Here is a 19301-nt window from a genome sequence, read left to right as displayed (position 1 = left end):
ACTTTTTCATGGTGATGACAAACCTCGGCACTCAGGAAGGAGCTCACTTACCAGAGTAGATACGACAAACAGTTTTTTTTTTTTTTATCTAAGCTAAATATTTTAACAGAGCAGGTTTTGGTCATTTCCTGTGTTGTAACAAAATATAAGCTACATCTGTGTTAAGTTTCTGGTTCCTGAGTATCAACAGATCAACAGAGTGTTTGCATCTGTGAGCTACATTGTGATGCTCCTGGTAGACTGCATTGGTCACACCCAGTGGTGATGTTTAGAAGTTGCAACCACATTCACATTTGCCCAGTTTAGTAAATCTGGGCCTTTAGCTAACAGATTTCAAAGACAGAAATTTAAGATGACAATGAACTGAAGTGTGAAAGCTTGTGAAGAATAGACTATACTGCCCTAAAGTTTCACTGTCAGGAAAACCATATGTCATTATGTAAAGGAAACTATTATAACTGGATCCAATACAGACAGACTTAGTCAGTGGACAGCAATTATTTTTCTATTTTAAATGCAAATTGTGGGTTTCTTATTTACTATGAATTATCCAACACCTATAATTCAAAAACAAGTCAGTCTAACTTATTTTATTTATGTCAAAAAAAAAAAGATTTTATTTTTGGGCACTTGTGGCCTTTATTTGACAGTGAGTAGACAGGAAGGGGGAGCAGACAGAGGAGGGCACACATTCAGCAAAGGGCCCCAGGCAAGCACTTGAACCCAGGCCAGCTGCATCAAAGAACTACAGCCTCTGTCCATAGGGCGCCCGCTTAACCAGTTGAGCTATAACATGCCCCATTTATGTCCAAAGTTGACATTTTACAATAACAAGGCATGCTTTGAAGTACTTATAAGTGGGTTAGGTGGGTTCACCCAACAAAGGGGAAACAATAATTTTCATTTCTTTAATTCATATTGTTTCTTAGTTCTAACTATCAGTCCATAATAATAATGATCATAATAACCACCACAATAACTCAACCCTGCTGTGCGCACACTGTGATAACTACAGATAACTACTTTAAAATTACAACTGACTAAGTAAAAAACAGTTAATGTACTGGCCAGTAGCCTCTTTCACATATGCCTTTTCAAGCTTGGACTGATGTGCCTTTTGTTGCCTTCTTTTTAGTGTGTGAAAGTACGAAGGCAGAAGGGGGTTGGATTTCAATTGGTCACTGATATGCTGGCAAGGGAGGCAGTCACAGAGGTGAAATGATCTTGCCTCATGTGCAAACACACACATCCAACCAGCAACACAGAACTCCCCTCTCTAACGAATGGTGCTGTCCTCACTTAGCTGATAAAGCCATTCCAGCTTGATGTGTGGAAGGACACTGCAATTTGGGGCTGAGCTGTCTCTGCTTGGCAAGTGTGCATTACGAGGAGGAACGGAGGGTTGACGAAGGTGTCTTTTTTTCACCTGTAAGGCAGGACCCTGTACGAAAGAGGCTAGTGATGTCACAGAAATGTGTTCATCTGTGAGTGTATCAAAGCCACATAAAGATTTGCTGTTCAATAAACTTTTTTTGCCAACCTTTTACTTTCTTTTAATATCAGGGGAAGGGGGCTAATCTCTATTTTTTTATACACTAAAGGCGATGTAGAGTTCTGCACCCTGCATTAATTACTTACTCGATTCATTCTTTCCCTTCACTTATTAGCCTAAATGCAGAAATCGGCCAACAGACACTTGGCCACATGTTTTCTTTTCTCTTTTCTCACCTCCAACTTCATCCCACTGAAAGGTTTGCAGTTTCTCTCAGCCTTGCTTTGGTCTCCTTGGTCACCTGTTTGTTCAAAATTACTGTCAACTGCTTCTCTTCCCTACTGAGCTTCTGTTATCCCTTGATTTGTACACTACGGGAGGCGATTTCCTCCTTATCGCTCGACAGCTGTCTGCTCTGCAAACCCACTCTCAGTCTTAAGTCACAGCTAATTAATTGACAAGTTTCCCAGACTGAGGATCAAATGGAGACGTATTCACTGACACTTTAAACCGATTTAGCAAACATAGGCCCCCTTAGGTGTCCAATAGAAACCACTTGCCAATAGAACTGCTAATAATCTATGAAAGATTAAAAAGACAGTATGTAAATTCTACACTGTCTCTATGTGGAAGATGGGTGGAAATCTATGTGGAACTGAAGGTGGGCCAGTCCAGTACCCATACCTTCTTTTTCCACAGACATGTCTTTGTAATGTTGTGTCGTGGTGTCTTGTTGAAGAAAAAACTGCATGGACATCGCTGGAAAATATGTTTTAAAAAGCAGTATATGATGTTCTGAAACTCAGTGTAATTTTCTGCTTTAATACCGCCATCACAAAAATAGAATAGACTTTTACCAAGGGCACTGATACAACCCCATACATCACAAAGACTTTCTTTCAGACTTGTTGCTGATAACACTCTGGATGGACCTTTACATTTTCAGATCTGAGCATTTGACAACCATTTCATTCAAAAGGTCCTGAAATACCGATTAGTCTGACCACAACACATGTTTCCAATGTGAGATGGTCAGTCCCAGATGCCTCCAAGTCCAGAGAAGTTGACGCTGCCTCTGGATAAGGTTAACATGAGGCTTCTGCATTGGATGTACAGCTTTTAGTGGCATTTAACGTGTGTAAATGTAGCTCAGTATTGTGGTGTTTTACAAAGATTTCCTGTAATAATCCCCAGCACAAATATTTATATCGGCTGCAAGTAACTTGTTGATACAGTGATGTCTAAAGGATCAAAGATCGCAGGTGTCCAGCTTCGGCTTTTGCCCTTTACACACTGAAATTCCTCTAGATTCCTTAAATTGTTGAATAACATTATGCACTGCAGAGGGATAAATTTGTCCCTTCCAGTCTTTCTTTGAGGAATATTATTTTTAACCATTTCCGTCATTTTCACATACATTAGCTGATACTAGACACTATGCCCATCTTTGCTTCTCAAAGACTCAGAGGATACTGTGGATACTGCTTTTGAACAAAATCATAATTACAGTCACTGTCCACATTATCTTACTAATATCTTTTTCCTGTCTTTTTTCTAATATCCCTGCTCACCTAAAATTGTAAAGATTATTTAACATGAAATATGTTGGGTTCGACCTGTCTGCAATTCAATAAAAGTGAAAGTAAATGCAATTACGACCCTTTTTGAAGCATTTTTTTTTAAATGTTTTTTGATATATAGATGTAAATCAAAGAAACCCATTTTTCCTTTCCGACTTTGTTCTTTCCTTACATAAGGTTCATCTCCCTCCCTTTGAAAATTGTCATCTTGTCGTCCACTCTTAGGAAAGTCAATGTATGACAAGATTTCTTGCAAGAACCAGTGCCCGTTCTTTGTGGACCTTTTGAGAACAGTATCATCAAATGCTACTTATTCAGCTACCAAGCCCTCCATAAGTCCTTTTCATCTCCAACCCTTGACCCCCTTCTCAGATCACAGATCTTGCCTTTTGTCCCATCAGTCTCTTCTATCTGTGGCAAAATTATACTTAAAAAATCCTCTCAGTCTGTTCCCTGACTGTCAGAGAAAGAGCTTCAAAAGGGCTCCCTTTGGCATGAAATGAAAAGTGACAGTTTCTGATGAAATCCCTGCGTGTGATTTTCTGCTTATGTTATTACTGAATACATGCAGGATAAAAGAACCATCTGTAGCTGCATTTCTGCATCTGATACCTCAATGAAAACTAAAATGATTAATGTAGCAATATTAGCAGTTTGTACTGTAACCAGTTGTAGTAGAACCTTCACAAAGAAATCTGCTAAAACTGGTAGAGTGCTGAACAGCACACCAAGAAGCTGAGCATCGTGGGTAGAGGCGGCATCACAAAGCTGGCCCCCATTTTCTCTATTCTTAGCTCTTCCTCCTGCTTTCACAGTTACACATGACTAGGTATTGAAGAGGAGAGGTAGAAGAGGCTTCTTGGGTTTGAGTCTTTGTATATTCATTTTCTAGTTTAGCTAAATAACATCTGTCAGTAGTCACATAGGACTCAGAGGAGCCCTTGTCTTGAAAAAAAGAAATACAATTTATATCCCAGATAAAAGCAACCAGAATGAGACGCAGAGGATACGTAAGCACAGCAACATTAAATGAAGAAATGTAAAATGAAAGGACAAAAGCAACAAAAGGGATAAAGAATTATCTAAATTACAGGCAAACGACGAAAAAGGATGCAAATATTACCACAAAGAGAAACAAAGCTATAAAAATGAGACATTAAAGTCTGATTTTAAAAAAAAAATGAGCAAGGATGATAAACAAATTAAATTTGGCCTAAAATTACCTGGCCTAAGTGATGTACTATGATCAAAATAAAACAAAAAATTACAGAATTGGGAGAATTTCAAACACATTCGAACTAATCCCAAAGACACGGGGGCATTTTTGGTCATTAGTGAAATGAGCAGAATAACAAACACAAAGAGACACGTGAGTGCCACATAGAAAGGCTACAAGGAGATGCAGGAAAAAAGTGACACACAAAACAAGCTAAATTAGATGTTAGCCTCTAACAAAGGCATGCAGAATGTCTACAAAGAGAAGTAAAATATCCACAATGAGGTACAAAAAAAATGAGAAACATAAAGAGTGCAGATGAAACCAAAACTGGGCCCAAATAACAACCATGTAAAACAATGTCAGGGCCTCACATGTAAGTGGAAATCTGACTATGGCTGAGAGAGGGAGGCAGGAACAACAGTATATGCAATGGGACAGTATATTTGGAAGACATTTCTTGTGTTGAAGCCATAGTGTTCACATACAGTATGTGTAACAAATGTGTAACTGAAAAAAAGCTAGTCAGTCTCTGTGTGGACTGACTGTGAAAGTTAAACTGCTGACGTCAAAGTCATTGGACACGTTGGCTACATTCAGATTAATTCAAACTGATAACATACTGGCACGTTACTCTGGCATTGAGTTAACCCCCTGAAGCTGCAGAAACCTTTGAAAGACCATTAAAGAGTGGAACAAAGCAGTTGCCGAGATCACCGTCACCAGGGTAAATGCGGTTTTTCAACAGCTTAATTACTTTTTAACACAAAATAACTGCTATGACACCTTCCAGTCAGGTTTTAGACAGCACCACAGCACTGAGACTGCTCTGACCAAAGTGTTTAATGACATATGTCTGAATACAGGCGGTGGAAAAATGTCAGTCTTAGTTTTACTGGATCTCAGTGCTGCATTTGATACAGTTGACCACAATACTCAAACGACTGGAGAACTGCGCGGGTCTTTCCGGAACTGTACTAAACTGGTTCAAAACATACTTAGATAACAGGAAGTACTTTGTGTCAATAGGTAACTTTACATCTGAGCAGACAAGAATCATATGTGGAGTTCCCCAAGGTTCCATCCTGGGACCTCTTCTGTTTAACATCTACATGCTCCCACTGGCACAGATTATAAAAAACAACAAAATAAACTTCCATAGCTATGCAGATGACACGCAGATATATATTACAATATCACCAGGAGACCAAAGCCCTGTACAGGCTCTTGGTAAATGCATTGAGGAGATTAATGACTGGATGTGCCACAACTTTCTCCAGTTAAACAAAAACAAAACTGAGATAATTGTCTTTGGAGCCAAAGAGAAACGATTACAGGTCACCACAGAGCTTCAATCTATACATCCATCCATCCATTTTCTAAAGCCGCTGAATCCATCAGTCGGGTTGCGGGGGGGCTGGAGCCTATCCCAGCGGTCATCAGGCGAGAGGCAGGGTACACCCTGGACAGGCCGCCATTAGCTTCAATCTAGACACCTAAAAACTATCAACCAGGCCAGAAATCTGGGTTTAGTGATGGACTTTGGAAAAACACATTAAGGCAATAACAAAGTCAGCATACTATAACCTTAAGAATATATCAAGGTTAAAGATCTGATGTGTCAGCAGGACCTGGAAAAACTAGTCCATGCATTCATCTTCAGTCGGCTTGATTACTGTAACAACATCTTTACAGGTCTACCTAAAAAGTCAGTTAAACAGCTGCAACTTATTCAGAACTCTGCTGCTCGAGTCCTCACTAAGAACAAAAAAGTGGACCACATCAGTTACAACTACAGACCTGTCTCTAATCTCTCTTTTATATCTAAGATTGTTGAGAAAGTTGTATTTAACCAGCTCAACGACTTTCTGAATGAAAGTGGAAGTCTTGATAACTTTCAATCAGGCTTCAGACGTCATCACAGCACTGAAACAGCTCTGGTCAAAGTATTAAACGACATCAGGTTGAATACTGATTCTGGTAATGTTTCAGTCCTGGTTCTGTTGGACCTCAGCGCTGCGTTTGATACTGTAGATCACAGAATTCTGTTGCACAGGCTGGGAAACTGGGTTTGGACTTTCTGGAGCGGTCCTTAACTGGTTCAGGTCCTACTTAGAAGGCCGGAGTTATTTTGTTACAATTGGCAGCTATGAGTTTGAGCGAGTGGCCATGACTTGTGGAGTCCCCCAGGGGTCAATTCTTGGACCTCTTCTGTTTAACTTGTATATGCTCCCTTTGGGTCAGATATTGCAGAACTTTAACATTAATTATCACAGTTATTCAATTCAATTCAATTCAATTCAAGTTTAATGTCAATTCTGCATATGTACCAGACATACAAGGATTGAAATTGCGTTACTCTCCTACCAAGGCTGCAGCTAAAAAGAGACATTTATACATACATAAAGAAACATTTATACAAACACTAATGACATCTAAGCTAAATACATAAAATAAAATATAAAATATCCAAAATAAGGCTAAAATAAGAAAAGACATACATAAGACAATATGGACAGTGCGTTCCTCCCATGTGCACTCGGAGGAATAAGGAGGTAGTATATAGTATATGGAGGTTATAACAGTTAGACAATATTGCAATAATACCAGTATAAAATTTTGTGGATTAAGGTGCAAGAAATTTGTAAAATAGCTTAAGGCTGGCTAAAGTGGTCAATGCATAACTATGCTAAAATTAAGTCTTGAAAGGATGGTGGGTCCTAATAGGGGTATTATAGTGCATGCCAGTTCTTAACAGACCCAGTGTGGGGGGTTTGGGGTGATCATATGCAGACGATACACAACTTTATGCGTCTGTCACCGGACGACTGCAGCCCAGCAGACGTACTGTGTCAGTGTCTGGAGGAAGTAAACACCTGGATGAGAGAAAATTTTCTACAATTAAATGAAGACAAAACTGAGATCATTCCGTTTGGGAGCAAAGAGAAGAGGTTCAGCGTTGGTAAATATCTTGAGACTCGGGACCTTACAATCACTGACCAAGTTGGTAACCTCGGAGTGTTGATAGACTCAGATCTGACTTTCAGCAGCCACATCAAAGCTGTCACCAAGGCAGCTTTTTACCACCTCAGAAACATCAACAGAATTAAAGGTTTCCTCTCCCAAAAAGACCAGGAGAAACTCATCCATGCATTCATCTCCAGTAGATTCTTTTACTGTAATGCTCTTTTAACTGGACTTCCCAAAAAGAGCATTAAACATCTGCAGCTCATCCAGAACGCTGCTGCTGGAGTTTTAACCCGGACTAAGAGATCTGAACACATCACACCAGTTTTAAAATCTTTACTCTGGCTTCCAGTCAGTCACAGAATAGATTTTAAAAGCCTGCTGATGGTTTACATCTGTGATCTGTTCAGAGAATATAAACCTAGCAGAGCTTTTAGATCCAAGGACTCAGGTCAGCTGGTCCAGTCCAGACTAAACATGGAGAAGCAGCATTTAGCTGTTATGCTGCAAACAAGTGGAACAAACTGCCAGTGGAGATTAAGCTTTCACCAAATGTAAAAATTTCTTTTCTCATGTGTCTATGCATGAAATCTGCACTGTATCTTTTAACTTATCTTGACTGTTGCTTGTTTTTGAATTCATTTAAATGATTTTATTTGTTTCTCTTTATATTCTTTTATGTATTTTAATGCTTCTTCCACTCCTTGCTGCAATGCTTTTATTTTATGTAAAGCACTTTGAATTGTTTGTACATGAAATGTGCTATATAAATAAATTTGATTTGATTTGATTTGATTTGATGATTTTACACTGGCTCCCTGTCCATCAGAGGATAGACTTTAATGTTCTGATGCTGGTCTATAAAGCTCTGAATGGTCCAGGACCAGAATACATCAGTGACCTCCTGACCCAGTATGAACCTTCCAGACCCCTCAGCTCATCTGGATCCGGTCTTCTATCAGTTCCCAGAGTCAGAACCAGACATGGAGGAGCTGCATTCAGCTTCTATGCTCCACATGTCTGGAACAACCTCCCAGAAAGTCTCAGATCAGCTGAAACACTCAGTGTGTTTAAGTCCAGGTTGTAGACACACCTATTTTCAGCTGCGTTTGAATAAAGCTCCAAATCTGAAGCTTGAGTTTCAAAACTTAATTACATTTTAACTACTGATTTTATCTAATTTGATCTATTGTTCTTATTTCTTTCTTTTTTGTTTAAAATTTAAATCATGCTTTTTACTTCTACTGTTTTAATGTCTCTGTAAAGCACTTTGAATCACCTTGTTGTTGAATTGTGCTGTACAAATAAACTTGCCTTGCCTTGCCAAGAAATCCTTCATCATTGGATAAAGGTGATCACTCATAACAACTTTGTATACATTTGCAGAAAGCTTTCCATTTGAGGGGCCTACGTGGGCCCAAACCTGGCCAGCAAAATGCCCCCATAATTTAACAGACCCACTGGATGTTCTCACTGTATAGGTCCAAGGTTCAGGCCTTTAACATTCTGTAGAGTTAAGCCTCGCATGCACCCGCCTACTTGCCCAGAACTTGGGCTGACCAGTCTGATCATATCTCTTATTATCGTATTTCCACATCTATGTAAACCAGTGTTATTGGTTGTGGCACCGCTGAACACTAAAGTGTGTATTCATGCTGCAGAGGATAATTGGATACCTGCTGCTTAGCTGAACCATTTTGTGCATCTGTGTGTAAATATTTGACGTGTTCTCCACTCATGTATTCAGGTTTTTCATTTACTTTCCTTCATAAATCCTTTGAAACTTGACAGACTTGTCGAGTAATGCAAAAATTCAACTATGAATCTTCTTTTCAAGATTATGGGATGGATAAAGTAATTGAATGGGCAAATTTTTTTTTAAAAACTGGGACCCTGTGTAAAATGAGGATAAGATTGATTGCAATCATCATAACTTACAAATTTTTGCAAATTTCCTGAACCAGTATTATATAGCTTTATCTTTACTTACGGGAGACACTCTAAGATGCTCTTTTTATGCCCAGTAATCTTAGTAGGTTGTTGCCAATTAACCTAATTAAGTTGCAACATGTTCCTGTAGTTTCAGTTCCACTTACTTTTCCAGCCTTTTGTTGCTCTGTCCCAACTTTTGAGACATGTTGCTGCCATCGAATTCAAGATGAACAAATATTTTTCATGAAATATTAAAATGTCTCACTTTGAACAGTGAATAAAACATTGTTTTTTTATGACCTTCAAATGATTGCATTCTGTTTCTATTTACATTTTAAGTGGTGTCCCAACTTTTTTAAAATAGGGGATAAATAAAAAGCTTGTTGCTAACCTTCCAGAACAAAACAGTATAAAAACTGTCAGGGAAATGAAAAAGCATCGTGCTTAGCCATGAAAAAGAGACCAACAACACCCCCGAGGGCTTTTTTTAAACTGCTAGTTTAGTTTCAGTAAAGAAATTACAGGGTTTTTTTCCACTATCCAAGGAATGTTATCTTTTGAAATACTCAAAAAGTCATGGATGTCAGAGGAATTTCTGAGGCATTCTGTAACTACATACTTTGCACTTCTCCCTCCGTCTCTGGCTCGGAGTAAACAATAAACACCAGGCTGCTCAGCACCTGTAATCCTCCGACGACTCAATCAACATTTGTAAAGCTGGCCACACAAGGCATGTATCCAAAACTGACTCAGCCAGCTGTCTGTGAGTTCCAGCATCATCATCTCGACGCCCTTATATTCATGGAAATTCACTGCTGCCACGCTGTTCATGGTCTACCGATCAAAAAGGAGGCCACGCTTTCTGCCTGTCAAGAGAGTCAGATCCAGTAATCCCCTCCACCCAGCCCACTCTCTAAAACCATGCAGCATCACGACGCAGCAGCAGCACACCCCTTCTAGGTCTTGTTGCTTATTCACTCACAGCTACATCTGTCTACAAAGCTGACTCCTTCATCCACTGACAGTGAAGCTCCCTCAGGATTTACCGCCTGTGCCTGGGTCTTTGCCTGTCTGTCTCTTTATTGTCTTTCTTTCTCCCACACCTTAACCCGTTGCTTGCTCTCTCTGTCATCATCTCTCACTTCTCATCTTTAAACTCACCCGCAGCTCTTTTAAACTCGCCCCAACTACAGAGGCTGTAGAATTTTGTTTGGCATCTGGGAACTGCAGAGCGCAGTCTCTGAGCGGCATATGTTAATAAAGCAAGCCTGTTCATTGTTGAAGCTGTTGTGTTGTGCGGGAGGGACACGGCAGCTGTCACACCTCCTCTCAGTCACGCATTGACAAAGACCAAACCACAATTAGACGGTTTACGTCAGATCTTGTGATTCGACGTGTGGGGAAAAGCTCGGTTTAGATTTGCGAGCATAAACTAGTCTTACCCTGAGGCTACAAACAGTTCAGCCAATAGTCTAAATCCGTGATGCCACCGAGAGACAAATCCTGGAGCTGCTCCATTGGCAAGAGCTGGACACTGTGACAGAATGAAGGATTTTGCTCATTTTCTGTTTCAAAACTGTTCCCTCACATGAGGATGAATCAGACACTTTCAATTGGACTCATAGAAGTCAACAGAAGTCTCTTTTGGAGCTGATTTTACCTACATCTCCCCTCTCATAGTTTTTGTCACAATGCCTCTAAGAAAATAATTTTTCTTATCTTTTTACACGCTCCTCCAAACTCTTAAATATATTGCATTTTATCAGTCAAACTCCTTAGCAGCTGCCAAAAAGAGCTCAAGCTCAGCAATAAAACAGGCTGCAGCTTCCACAGGCTGTTGCTTTGCACTGTTAATATTGTCTAGACCTGTTTTCCCTTGTGGAGCAGTGCAACTCTTCGTTTTGATGGGCTTATTGAAGCCAGTGTCTCGTTATCCCTTATCTCAACACCAGGCTGCCTCACATGGCACCAGGAGAGAAGCGCCAGTTTGTCCTTTATTCTTCTGCTAAATGAATGCTTTTCTGTTGTTCCCGCATCCTTCTCTGTCCTTTTCATACTAGCATGGCCACAGCCTCTCAAACAGAGGTTATGAGCATATAATGGGCCTTTTTTGTCAAGCACAACAGCATACGTTTAAATCCAAATTTTACTTGCCATTTAAACCATACTTAAAAAGCATTTGGTCTACATGGATTGCAGCCTCCTTTCGTTCTGAGCCAATTTCTAGGGTATATTGTAATTCAGTGATTTCGGTCACAAAATCCAGTGAACTGCTTGGCTACTTTACAGAAAATAGAAAGCCCAGTGATTTGACCACAACAAACAAAAAGCAGATACTTAATGACACGATGCGTCATCACAAACAAAAATATAATATTGATGGCGTTACTATGATCAGAGCAATAATTTCCACCTCAACTCATACTTTACACGATGTGAAATGATCCTGAATGAGGACGATTCATGTAGCTTGGGCAAATGAACAACACAGGAAACACTCAAGGTTGTTGAATATCCACCTTTGATGTACTGGTGATGACTACAAAAAAAAATATTTTATATGTGGGACTCAAATTGAGGTGATAAGTCAATTCAATGACGTAAATTGTGAGAATGAATATTAGTCTGATAGTCCGATGATGGTATTGCTGATGTGTGGTGATGCAGGGCTGGCATTCCTCGCCATTTTCAGAGAAATTAACACATTTAGAAGTTTCAGGCCAAGTTAGGGACAGTTTGCACTCAAAAAATTTGGCTCAAAAGCTCAAAAACGAATAGTGAGTGGTTGATTGGGGTAGCATGAGGAAATCAAGCCCAGTCACAGAAATCCAGGGCCTACCTTGAACATTGCCAGCCCGGATCTCCTCTCTGCTCTTCAGAACTGGCATGATGGAGCGGTCTGGGATTCGACTCCTCCTCTCATAGCCTCGGATGAAGGGATGTAGACAGATGAAGGCACGCAGAGAAGACTGAAGAGAGGTCTGGAGGGTTGCGGGAGGAGCAGATTTGGGTTGAATGAAGGCAGAGAAGGGGGTCGGGGAGGGTTGGGGGTTGTGGGAACTTTATAAGTGAAGGGAGGTGGCGCTGCCAAAAGACTAGTTTTCAATTAACCGAATCACAGCTGGTTGAAATGCTTTTGACTAGGATTTTAAAGACATAAAACTGACCATAAACTCAAAATGTCAGCAATGTGCGTAAACTAAATTAAACTGGAACTTGACAGATGGAGAGGGTCAATGGAAGTCCTTTAATTTGCCTCTTTCCATCCAATTGTCTTTCCCCTCCCTCCAAAGCTGGTGAAATAGCTCGCAGAGGCCTTCCTCCAGAAATCTGGAAGTGTGTGAGCACTGTTGCCGTGGAGATGAGCAGCAATGTGCGTATATGTACTCCTCTTCTTCTCTCCTTCTTTGGCTTTCTGTCACTGTGTGCCTTTGCTTAATTTAGCCAGTCATGATCGTCAGCTTGCTGGCCCGCTCTGCGCTCTGCTCTTCTCAGTCTGAACGGGAGAAAAAAGGACAGAGTCAGTCGGCAGAGTGCGGCTGCGGATGAAAGTACTGTTGGTGAAGGCTGAATGCCCTGGTGTGCACAAGTCAGTTGCCTCTGAGGTCAAGGCTTAGCTCCCTCGCGCTGCTGTGTCTACGTGTCTATTTCACTGCAATCTGAACATGAATATTGGTGCAGTTTTTTTTTATTTTCAGCGGAGATGCAACCAGTGCTCGTTTTCCACTTGCTTTGGTCTACGGTTTCCTCAAGTCATGAGTCCAAAGCCAAACTGATATGTAAATCCAAAGGATAGGATTTGAGAATATACACATTAGTCAAACGAGATTTTGCTGTAGCATCAAGGCATCTATAATTTAACATGTCTGGCCGTATAACCACTCTGGCACTTGTTGAAGTTCAACAAAGCAGCACTGCTTTATGATTTATTCGCCTGATTTGTTTTTTTCAAGTTCCTGATTATGTGTGATACTGTGATGTTTCCGGGAGTTAAAATGCTAACAATTAAACTTGTCTAGTCAGTTTACCTCTTACGATTTTACCCAAAAACAAATTGTAAAAACCGCTTCCATGAGGGTAGTGAATGAATGCATTTCAGCATTAACCATAATGATGTTTTCAAACACCCTGATGTTATTACTGCAACCCGATCAGGAAGATAAAAAAGGTGTAATAACTGATCATAACCCATATCGATCTTTAACGCTCGTTGTGTTGTCTGAAAGCATTGGCTGAAAGTGCTGCACGTAACGTGCCATACGTGAAACAATAGTTTTAAATAAGCCTTTTTTTAGGTAAAGTGTTTTTGCTTCAACCATGCAAAATCCTAATAACAGGTGACATATGCAATATCTATCGATTATCATTCACAGCATTGTTTTTTGTTTGTTCCATGTCTCTAAACAGCTCTGTCAGTACAGCAGAGGAGCCAATTAGAAAATAAATATATGCATGTGGCCACATAAATTGAAATAATCAGTGCCCAAAAGGGCAAAAGGGTCCTCAGAATTCTACCAAATCTTTTGTGGAGAAACTATGAGTAAGACAGCTTGGCTCAGAACATCTGGCCATCATACTCAGACAGCATGTGGTATAAAAGCTAAAACCCACTGTGTATGCAGGGCTTCTAACTGGTACGTTACAAAGGCTATAGTTGGATGCAGTCATGCAGATCCATTGTTTTGCTTTCCATGCTTACTTCTGAGAGTACTGGGGACAAGTAAAACGTACCGTAGGCTGTTAGAGACATGAAACATTTATCTGAAAAAGTGAAACCCGTCTGAGCACTGTGCAGCTGCAGGAGGTTCACGTGCCCCTTGGCGGTCTTCGTGAATGGACCTAGTAACATGGATTTTGACATATATCACTGAAAACATACACGTTATTTTAGAATTGTGAATCATTTATTTTCAAAGCACTGGAAATCTTTTTAGCTATTTGTCATTTTTAAGTGTGAGTAAACAAAAAGCCTAAATGCCACATACCCAATCAACTGCGTGAACTGAAGAATTTAGAGTTTGAATTTTCTTTTAACTTGGAGGCACCGAGAATGTCCGTGAGAGTGGTTACATTTGCACATTCCTACCTAGAAACTTAATTAGCTGCAGCCATTGAAATACTGGCTTAGCTTTTGTTTTCTCACAAGTAAATGTTGCCAGAGAAAAAAGTTGGAATTTGAGTTGGTTTACTTTCAATCTGATTTTCCCAAGTATCAATGTGCAGTTCAATGAAGGTAGTTAGTATAAACAGGTAAAACAAATTACGCAAAATACAGAAAGCTTTAGATTTTGGACTGTTGGATAGAAGAAACGATATATTTAACACTTTGTAATCTGGTTTATAGGTCTGACTTTTGTAAAATGGCACAGAGCAAACAACTCATATAGCTAATAAACAGCAGACTAACCAATAATGACAGCAATGAAAATGTGTCCATGTGTCATCCAATTTTTATCTGTGAAGTCTTTACCACGAGAAAGAAGGTGGAATTTCAGGTCGCATATGCAGGTATGCACAGCTAAGCCTTGGCATGTGTAGAAGTTTAATCCTATCTGGCAGTGAAATGAATTATTCATTCAACAAAATTTATTTATAAAAAATCTATCTGTTGCTCCAACTCTTTCATAGTCTAATTATCTCTCAATTTCAAACTAGTATTAGCATGATACCGGTGGCTTGAGCCATGCAGTAATGCAGAGTATCTCTGCATAAAAACAACCATAAGGTTTGTTTAGTTCCACGACTATGAACCAACAGCTTTTATTGTTTACCGGTGCAACTACAGAAAGATATTCTTTCTCACTTCCTTTCTTTAGAAAATTTAGTTTTATTCAATTTTTCTTTGACTGAAGTCTTAAATGATTTCTCTTTTGAGCATAAATCCTTCATTAGACTGAAACTCAAGAGGTCTCGTGCCCTTTTAAAACAACTCTGTGCTCACAGCATGGCAACTTCTCACTATTCTTTTGAAAGATGTCCTAAATCATTTTGACAGTGTGAGCTTGGAGACGTTCAGTGAAAATCAACTTGAAACTTTTAAGGAAGGGCTGCACTTCTTTCACTCTGCTAATGGAACTTTTTTTTTTATGAGGAATCTACAGTAAGACCCTTGTCATGTCATACATTGCAGCAATGCCTTGAAATATATCTATATATATATAGATATATTTCTTTTAAGGCAAAACATAAGGGGTGATATCTATACTCCCATTCCGTCTCACGGTGCCTTGGAATCCTCCTTAGCATAATTATGCCATTGTTAGTCATTCATTTTTGCTACTTAATTCAAAATGGTACTTCAAAGTTCCACCTCTGACTGCAGACAGGTGAACATAGCATTGGATTACTCTGGCAATAATACGATGCCCTCTGAGACACAGCCTATTATGTTCACAGTGTACTCATTTAGGTCATGCAGGAGAGTTGAGTACAGCAAAGCTGGGTATGAGTCACATTAGATCTGTGGTTTATTTACACAAAGTTTCATATTTTTTTCAGAGATCTGCTTCAGATCCATGGAGCCAAAAAATAATAAGAAGAAATGTGATGGAGGCTGGGAAAGAAATCAATGTGGCATTGGTTAAAAAAAACAAAACCCAACCAGCTCATATGCACAATAAGGAGGTGAGAAGGACTAAAGTGAAATGTTGTAAAAGCATGCATCTGCGCACAGCACTACACTAACTGTGTGAGTCAACTGACATAAGCTGATGGGGAGAGATTTGACCAAATTCAGAGTAGATGAAGCTGGTTTCTGCCATGAATTATAAATAGTGCCTGAATGAGAAGTCTCTCTCACTCAAAAACACCATTGAGCAAAGTGATAACTGAAAGAGGTGTGAAATTCACAGAGATACAATGGTAAATATATTCAAAGAATGGATAACGATCAAAGGCACGGTCTGATAAACAGTTAGTCACAGTCGAGTGAAGACAGATTTAACCGTGCAAGCAAACGTGTTGGAAAATATCAAAATAACCTTCACAGAAGACCTGCTGAAGGAGGTTCATGCAGAACACATTCCCGTCATGCAGGCGCATGCACGCCCCTCCTCGATCAGCCGTACTCTGGCATAAACGCGTGCATTCAGGGCTCGCACACTCTCTGCTCATGCATGTGCACACACTCACTTGCGAAAAAGTAGTGGGTGCTGTATCAATTCACTACTCACCTAATTAACTCTTTTCTGTAACACATAATTTATTGACTGTTGTGGAGATGGTTTACAGAGGAGCAGAGTTGAGACACAAAAGCAAAGACAGAGCAAAACGAGTGGTCCTTCATGTTCCTTCATGACGACATCCCTCCTCTTAGAACAATCAAGAAAGATGGATTTATTAAGCCCCTTTAGCAGTCCATAAGAAGGGGTGGGCGTGGAGACTAAAGTAGCTGGTGTGGGCCTAAGTTACTCGGCTACCTTAAGGTTGATTGAACAGGCAATTTCACGTAAATATAATCTAATTGATAACAGGCTGGCAGTGGTAAAGCTTTAAAATAGCTCTCACAAAAAGGTGTGGCAGTGAGAAGCATCAAACAAAACATAAAGAGGAGGAAAATACAACAGAGGAGAAGAGAAAGGTAGTGATGAAATGGGATGTCAAGTTCTATCTATTTCTATGTGTCTATCAGTCTGTCTATCTACAACCTGCACATGCTTTCTATTACACCTCAAATTCACAGCAAGGCTTTACCTGCTAAATCCACAGATCAACAACCACCTACAGGCACCCGGTCTCTCTTTTACACCATAGAGGTTGAGAATGAAAACGTGAAAATGGAGAAAAACCTCAGGAATTTAAAGGAAAAATGGGTACAGATGTGAGTAAAAGTGCGGGCAAAGATGCAGAAGCAGAACAATTCAGGTCTTGAAAGAAAATGTAGGATTATGAGGTGTGTAGGATAGGAAGGGGCAGAAGCAGCAGCTGCTGATGAACGAAAATAAGCACAAATGAAGCTCGAAATGGGATAAACTTTTAATGACTGAAACAGCCATCAATTCAAAACTCTGAATGCAGCTCAGTAAATAACTGATATTTACTTCAGACTAAATACATTTTTGCCAAAAATGTAGAAACTAAACGCTGTAATTCAGAGCTCCTTTTTTAACCACACGTTGCAAAAATATATTTATTAAATGTAAAAGATGGCATGACAAATGAACAAAGAAAAAATTCAAAGACAACAATCAAAAATGTGTGAACTTTACCATGATGTGATCGGATGAGAAGTACGTAAAAATGGTGCGAGACCAGAGCATAATCAACACACTGATTACTCCTCTTTTAGGCATAGTTTAGTGTGCGAGTGCATGTGTGTGTTAATGTGTGTTTTATGTATACGTAAAGCACACACAAATACACACAAACAGACAGATAGACAGACACTAAACAATAATTAACCTACCTAGAGTAACATTTAAGAGTCCCGCAAGAGTGTAATGCAAAGAAAATGGGTGTGGAGGGACGAAAAGAGAAGGAAAAGGGAAAAAAATGTCATTCAGGAGGAGTTTTTGAGTTGTCTTTGAAGAAAATTCATCCAAGTTCATTTATCATCAGACTTGAGAGACAGAGGTGTAAGATGGAAATAATGAACTGATAAGTGGCAGTTAGACATGAAATGGCAAGAAGGGACGGACAGGAATGATATGGGTTGGTGAAAGGGAGGGAAGAGTGAAGAGGGAAAGCAAAAGGAGAAAAATGAAAACAAAACTCCTCTCTTCTTTCTCCTTTCTCTCAGTCATAAATATAAGAAATTATAAACCACATAGATGGAGAAGTAGATGAGGAGGCAAATGACAGAGAGAGAAACTATATGAAATGATGAAGCACCTCCCAGCACCGCGATGAGGAATAAGAAAAATATAAAACGAAAGAAAAAATTGAATACTCCAAAGCCTTCCGTTTTTGTTCTGTAAAGTGAGGCGAGGGGGGGAGTTTCAATTATATCCCCCTCTCTCTTTCTCTCTCTCTCTCTCTCTCTCTCTCTGCAACTGGTCAGTCTTCTTTTATCTTCTGTCCTCCTTAAAGCAAGATGCTACCTTCCCTTCAGATGAGCCGTAACCCTTTGCCAACACAGCTGTTAGACATGGCACTCAGGCTGGCTGCATGGCTGGGTGCTGCTATGCAGAGATACAGAGTGTGGAACCGAAACACACTTCTGGCTTGTGTGGCGTGCACAGCACAGCTCAAACTGCACTCTCTTGCTCTCCTCCTTCCCCTCTAGAGAGGGAGAGAGAGCAAGAGACGCACAGACGGTGGGAGAAAGAGAGATGTGGAGGTGGGTCCCTCTGTAGGATAGATATTCAGAGAGAGGCTACAGTAAAAAGAGGTTGCTGCAACAATTGTGAAAAAAAAATTTGTGTTTTTTTTTGTTTTTTTTGTTTTTTTAAAGAAAGCAATGGCTCCCTCTGTTGATGCAGAGTGCTTAGAGATTTTTTTAAAGTGGGCAGCTGTGGGGTTTAATTGGAGATTTATTACTTGGCAGTGGTGCAGGAACACAGCGAAAATTGAAAAGAAAGTAGTGCCCAGTAAAACAATAGTACATTGCAAGAAAAACATTTGAATTAAATTAAATTAATTAAATCTCCATTAGAATTATTCGCAAAAATACATGTTAGGATAGTCATAAAATATTACATTACTGTGACAAAGTCTAGGGCCAACCCTCATCTCTTTACATTTTGTTCCCAAAGAGCCAGACTTTCCTGAAGGTCTTTCAAAGTTCATTTAGGACTTTGGCTTAGGGTTGCCACCTGTGTCTGACAAAAATCCTGGACATTTTGACCATCGAATCGACCTTTTTGTTTGTAAGCAAAAGCGCCTTTCACATAACCTGGGCGAAAGCCGACTGTTGACTCCGTCAAACAGTCTGGAAAAACCTAAGAGGAATCCGTTCCCATGGAGGGTGGGACCTTACTCACCAACTTAAATTCATTGGAGTTCCCTTAACCAATCAGTACTGTTTAGAAAGGACGTAGGTTATGCGCCAAGGTTCATGCTTACTCTCGCGAGGCTCTAGCTCGCGAATCACGCTTCCCACATCCGCTTTCATTATACCGGTACCATTTGATAAATCAAACTTTTCCCAAAGCCAGTTGGAAGGAGAGCTACGACA

The 19301-nt window shown here is 39.9% G+C and overlaps 1 protein-coding gene across 7 annotated transcripts in view; it reads right to left on the bottom strand.

Moving 5' to 3' along the window:
- Positions 1 to 18363, bottom strand: part of grin2bb (glutamate receptor, ionotropic, N-methyl D-aspartate 2B, genome duplicate b) — a 126610-nt gene extending 108247 nt beyond the window's left edge. For 3 of the 7 annotated variants that reach the window (XM_075462723.1, XM_075462730.1, XM_075462731.1), the window contains exons 1-2: positions 17592 to 18363; positions 12027 to 12683 (exon numbers count right to left, since the gene is read on the bottom strand). In XM_075462723.1, coding sequence (XP_075318838.1) covers positions 12027 to 12035 — 9 coding nt within the window. In that variant the 5' untranslated portion in view covers positions 12036 to 12683; positions 17592 to 18363. The other 4 variants (XM_075462724.1, XM_075462726.1, XM_075462725.1 and 1 more) reach the window with 4 other exon arrangements.
- Between the last annotated feature and the right edge of the window lie 938 nt (positions 18364 to 19301).

The sequence above is a fragment of the Odontesthes bonariensis genome, chromosome 4 (assembly GCF_027942865.1).
Source record: "Odontesthes bonariensis isolate fOdoBon6 chromosome 4, fOdoBon6.hap1, whole genome shotgun sequence".
Lineage (NCBI taxonomy): Eukaryota > Metazoa > Chordata > Actinopteri > Atheriniformes > Atherinopsidae > Odontesthes > Odontesthes bonariensis.
Note: the sequence above shows the minus strand (reverse complement) of the source record. Positions and strands in the feature narration are given on the sequence as shown.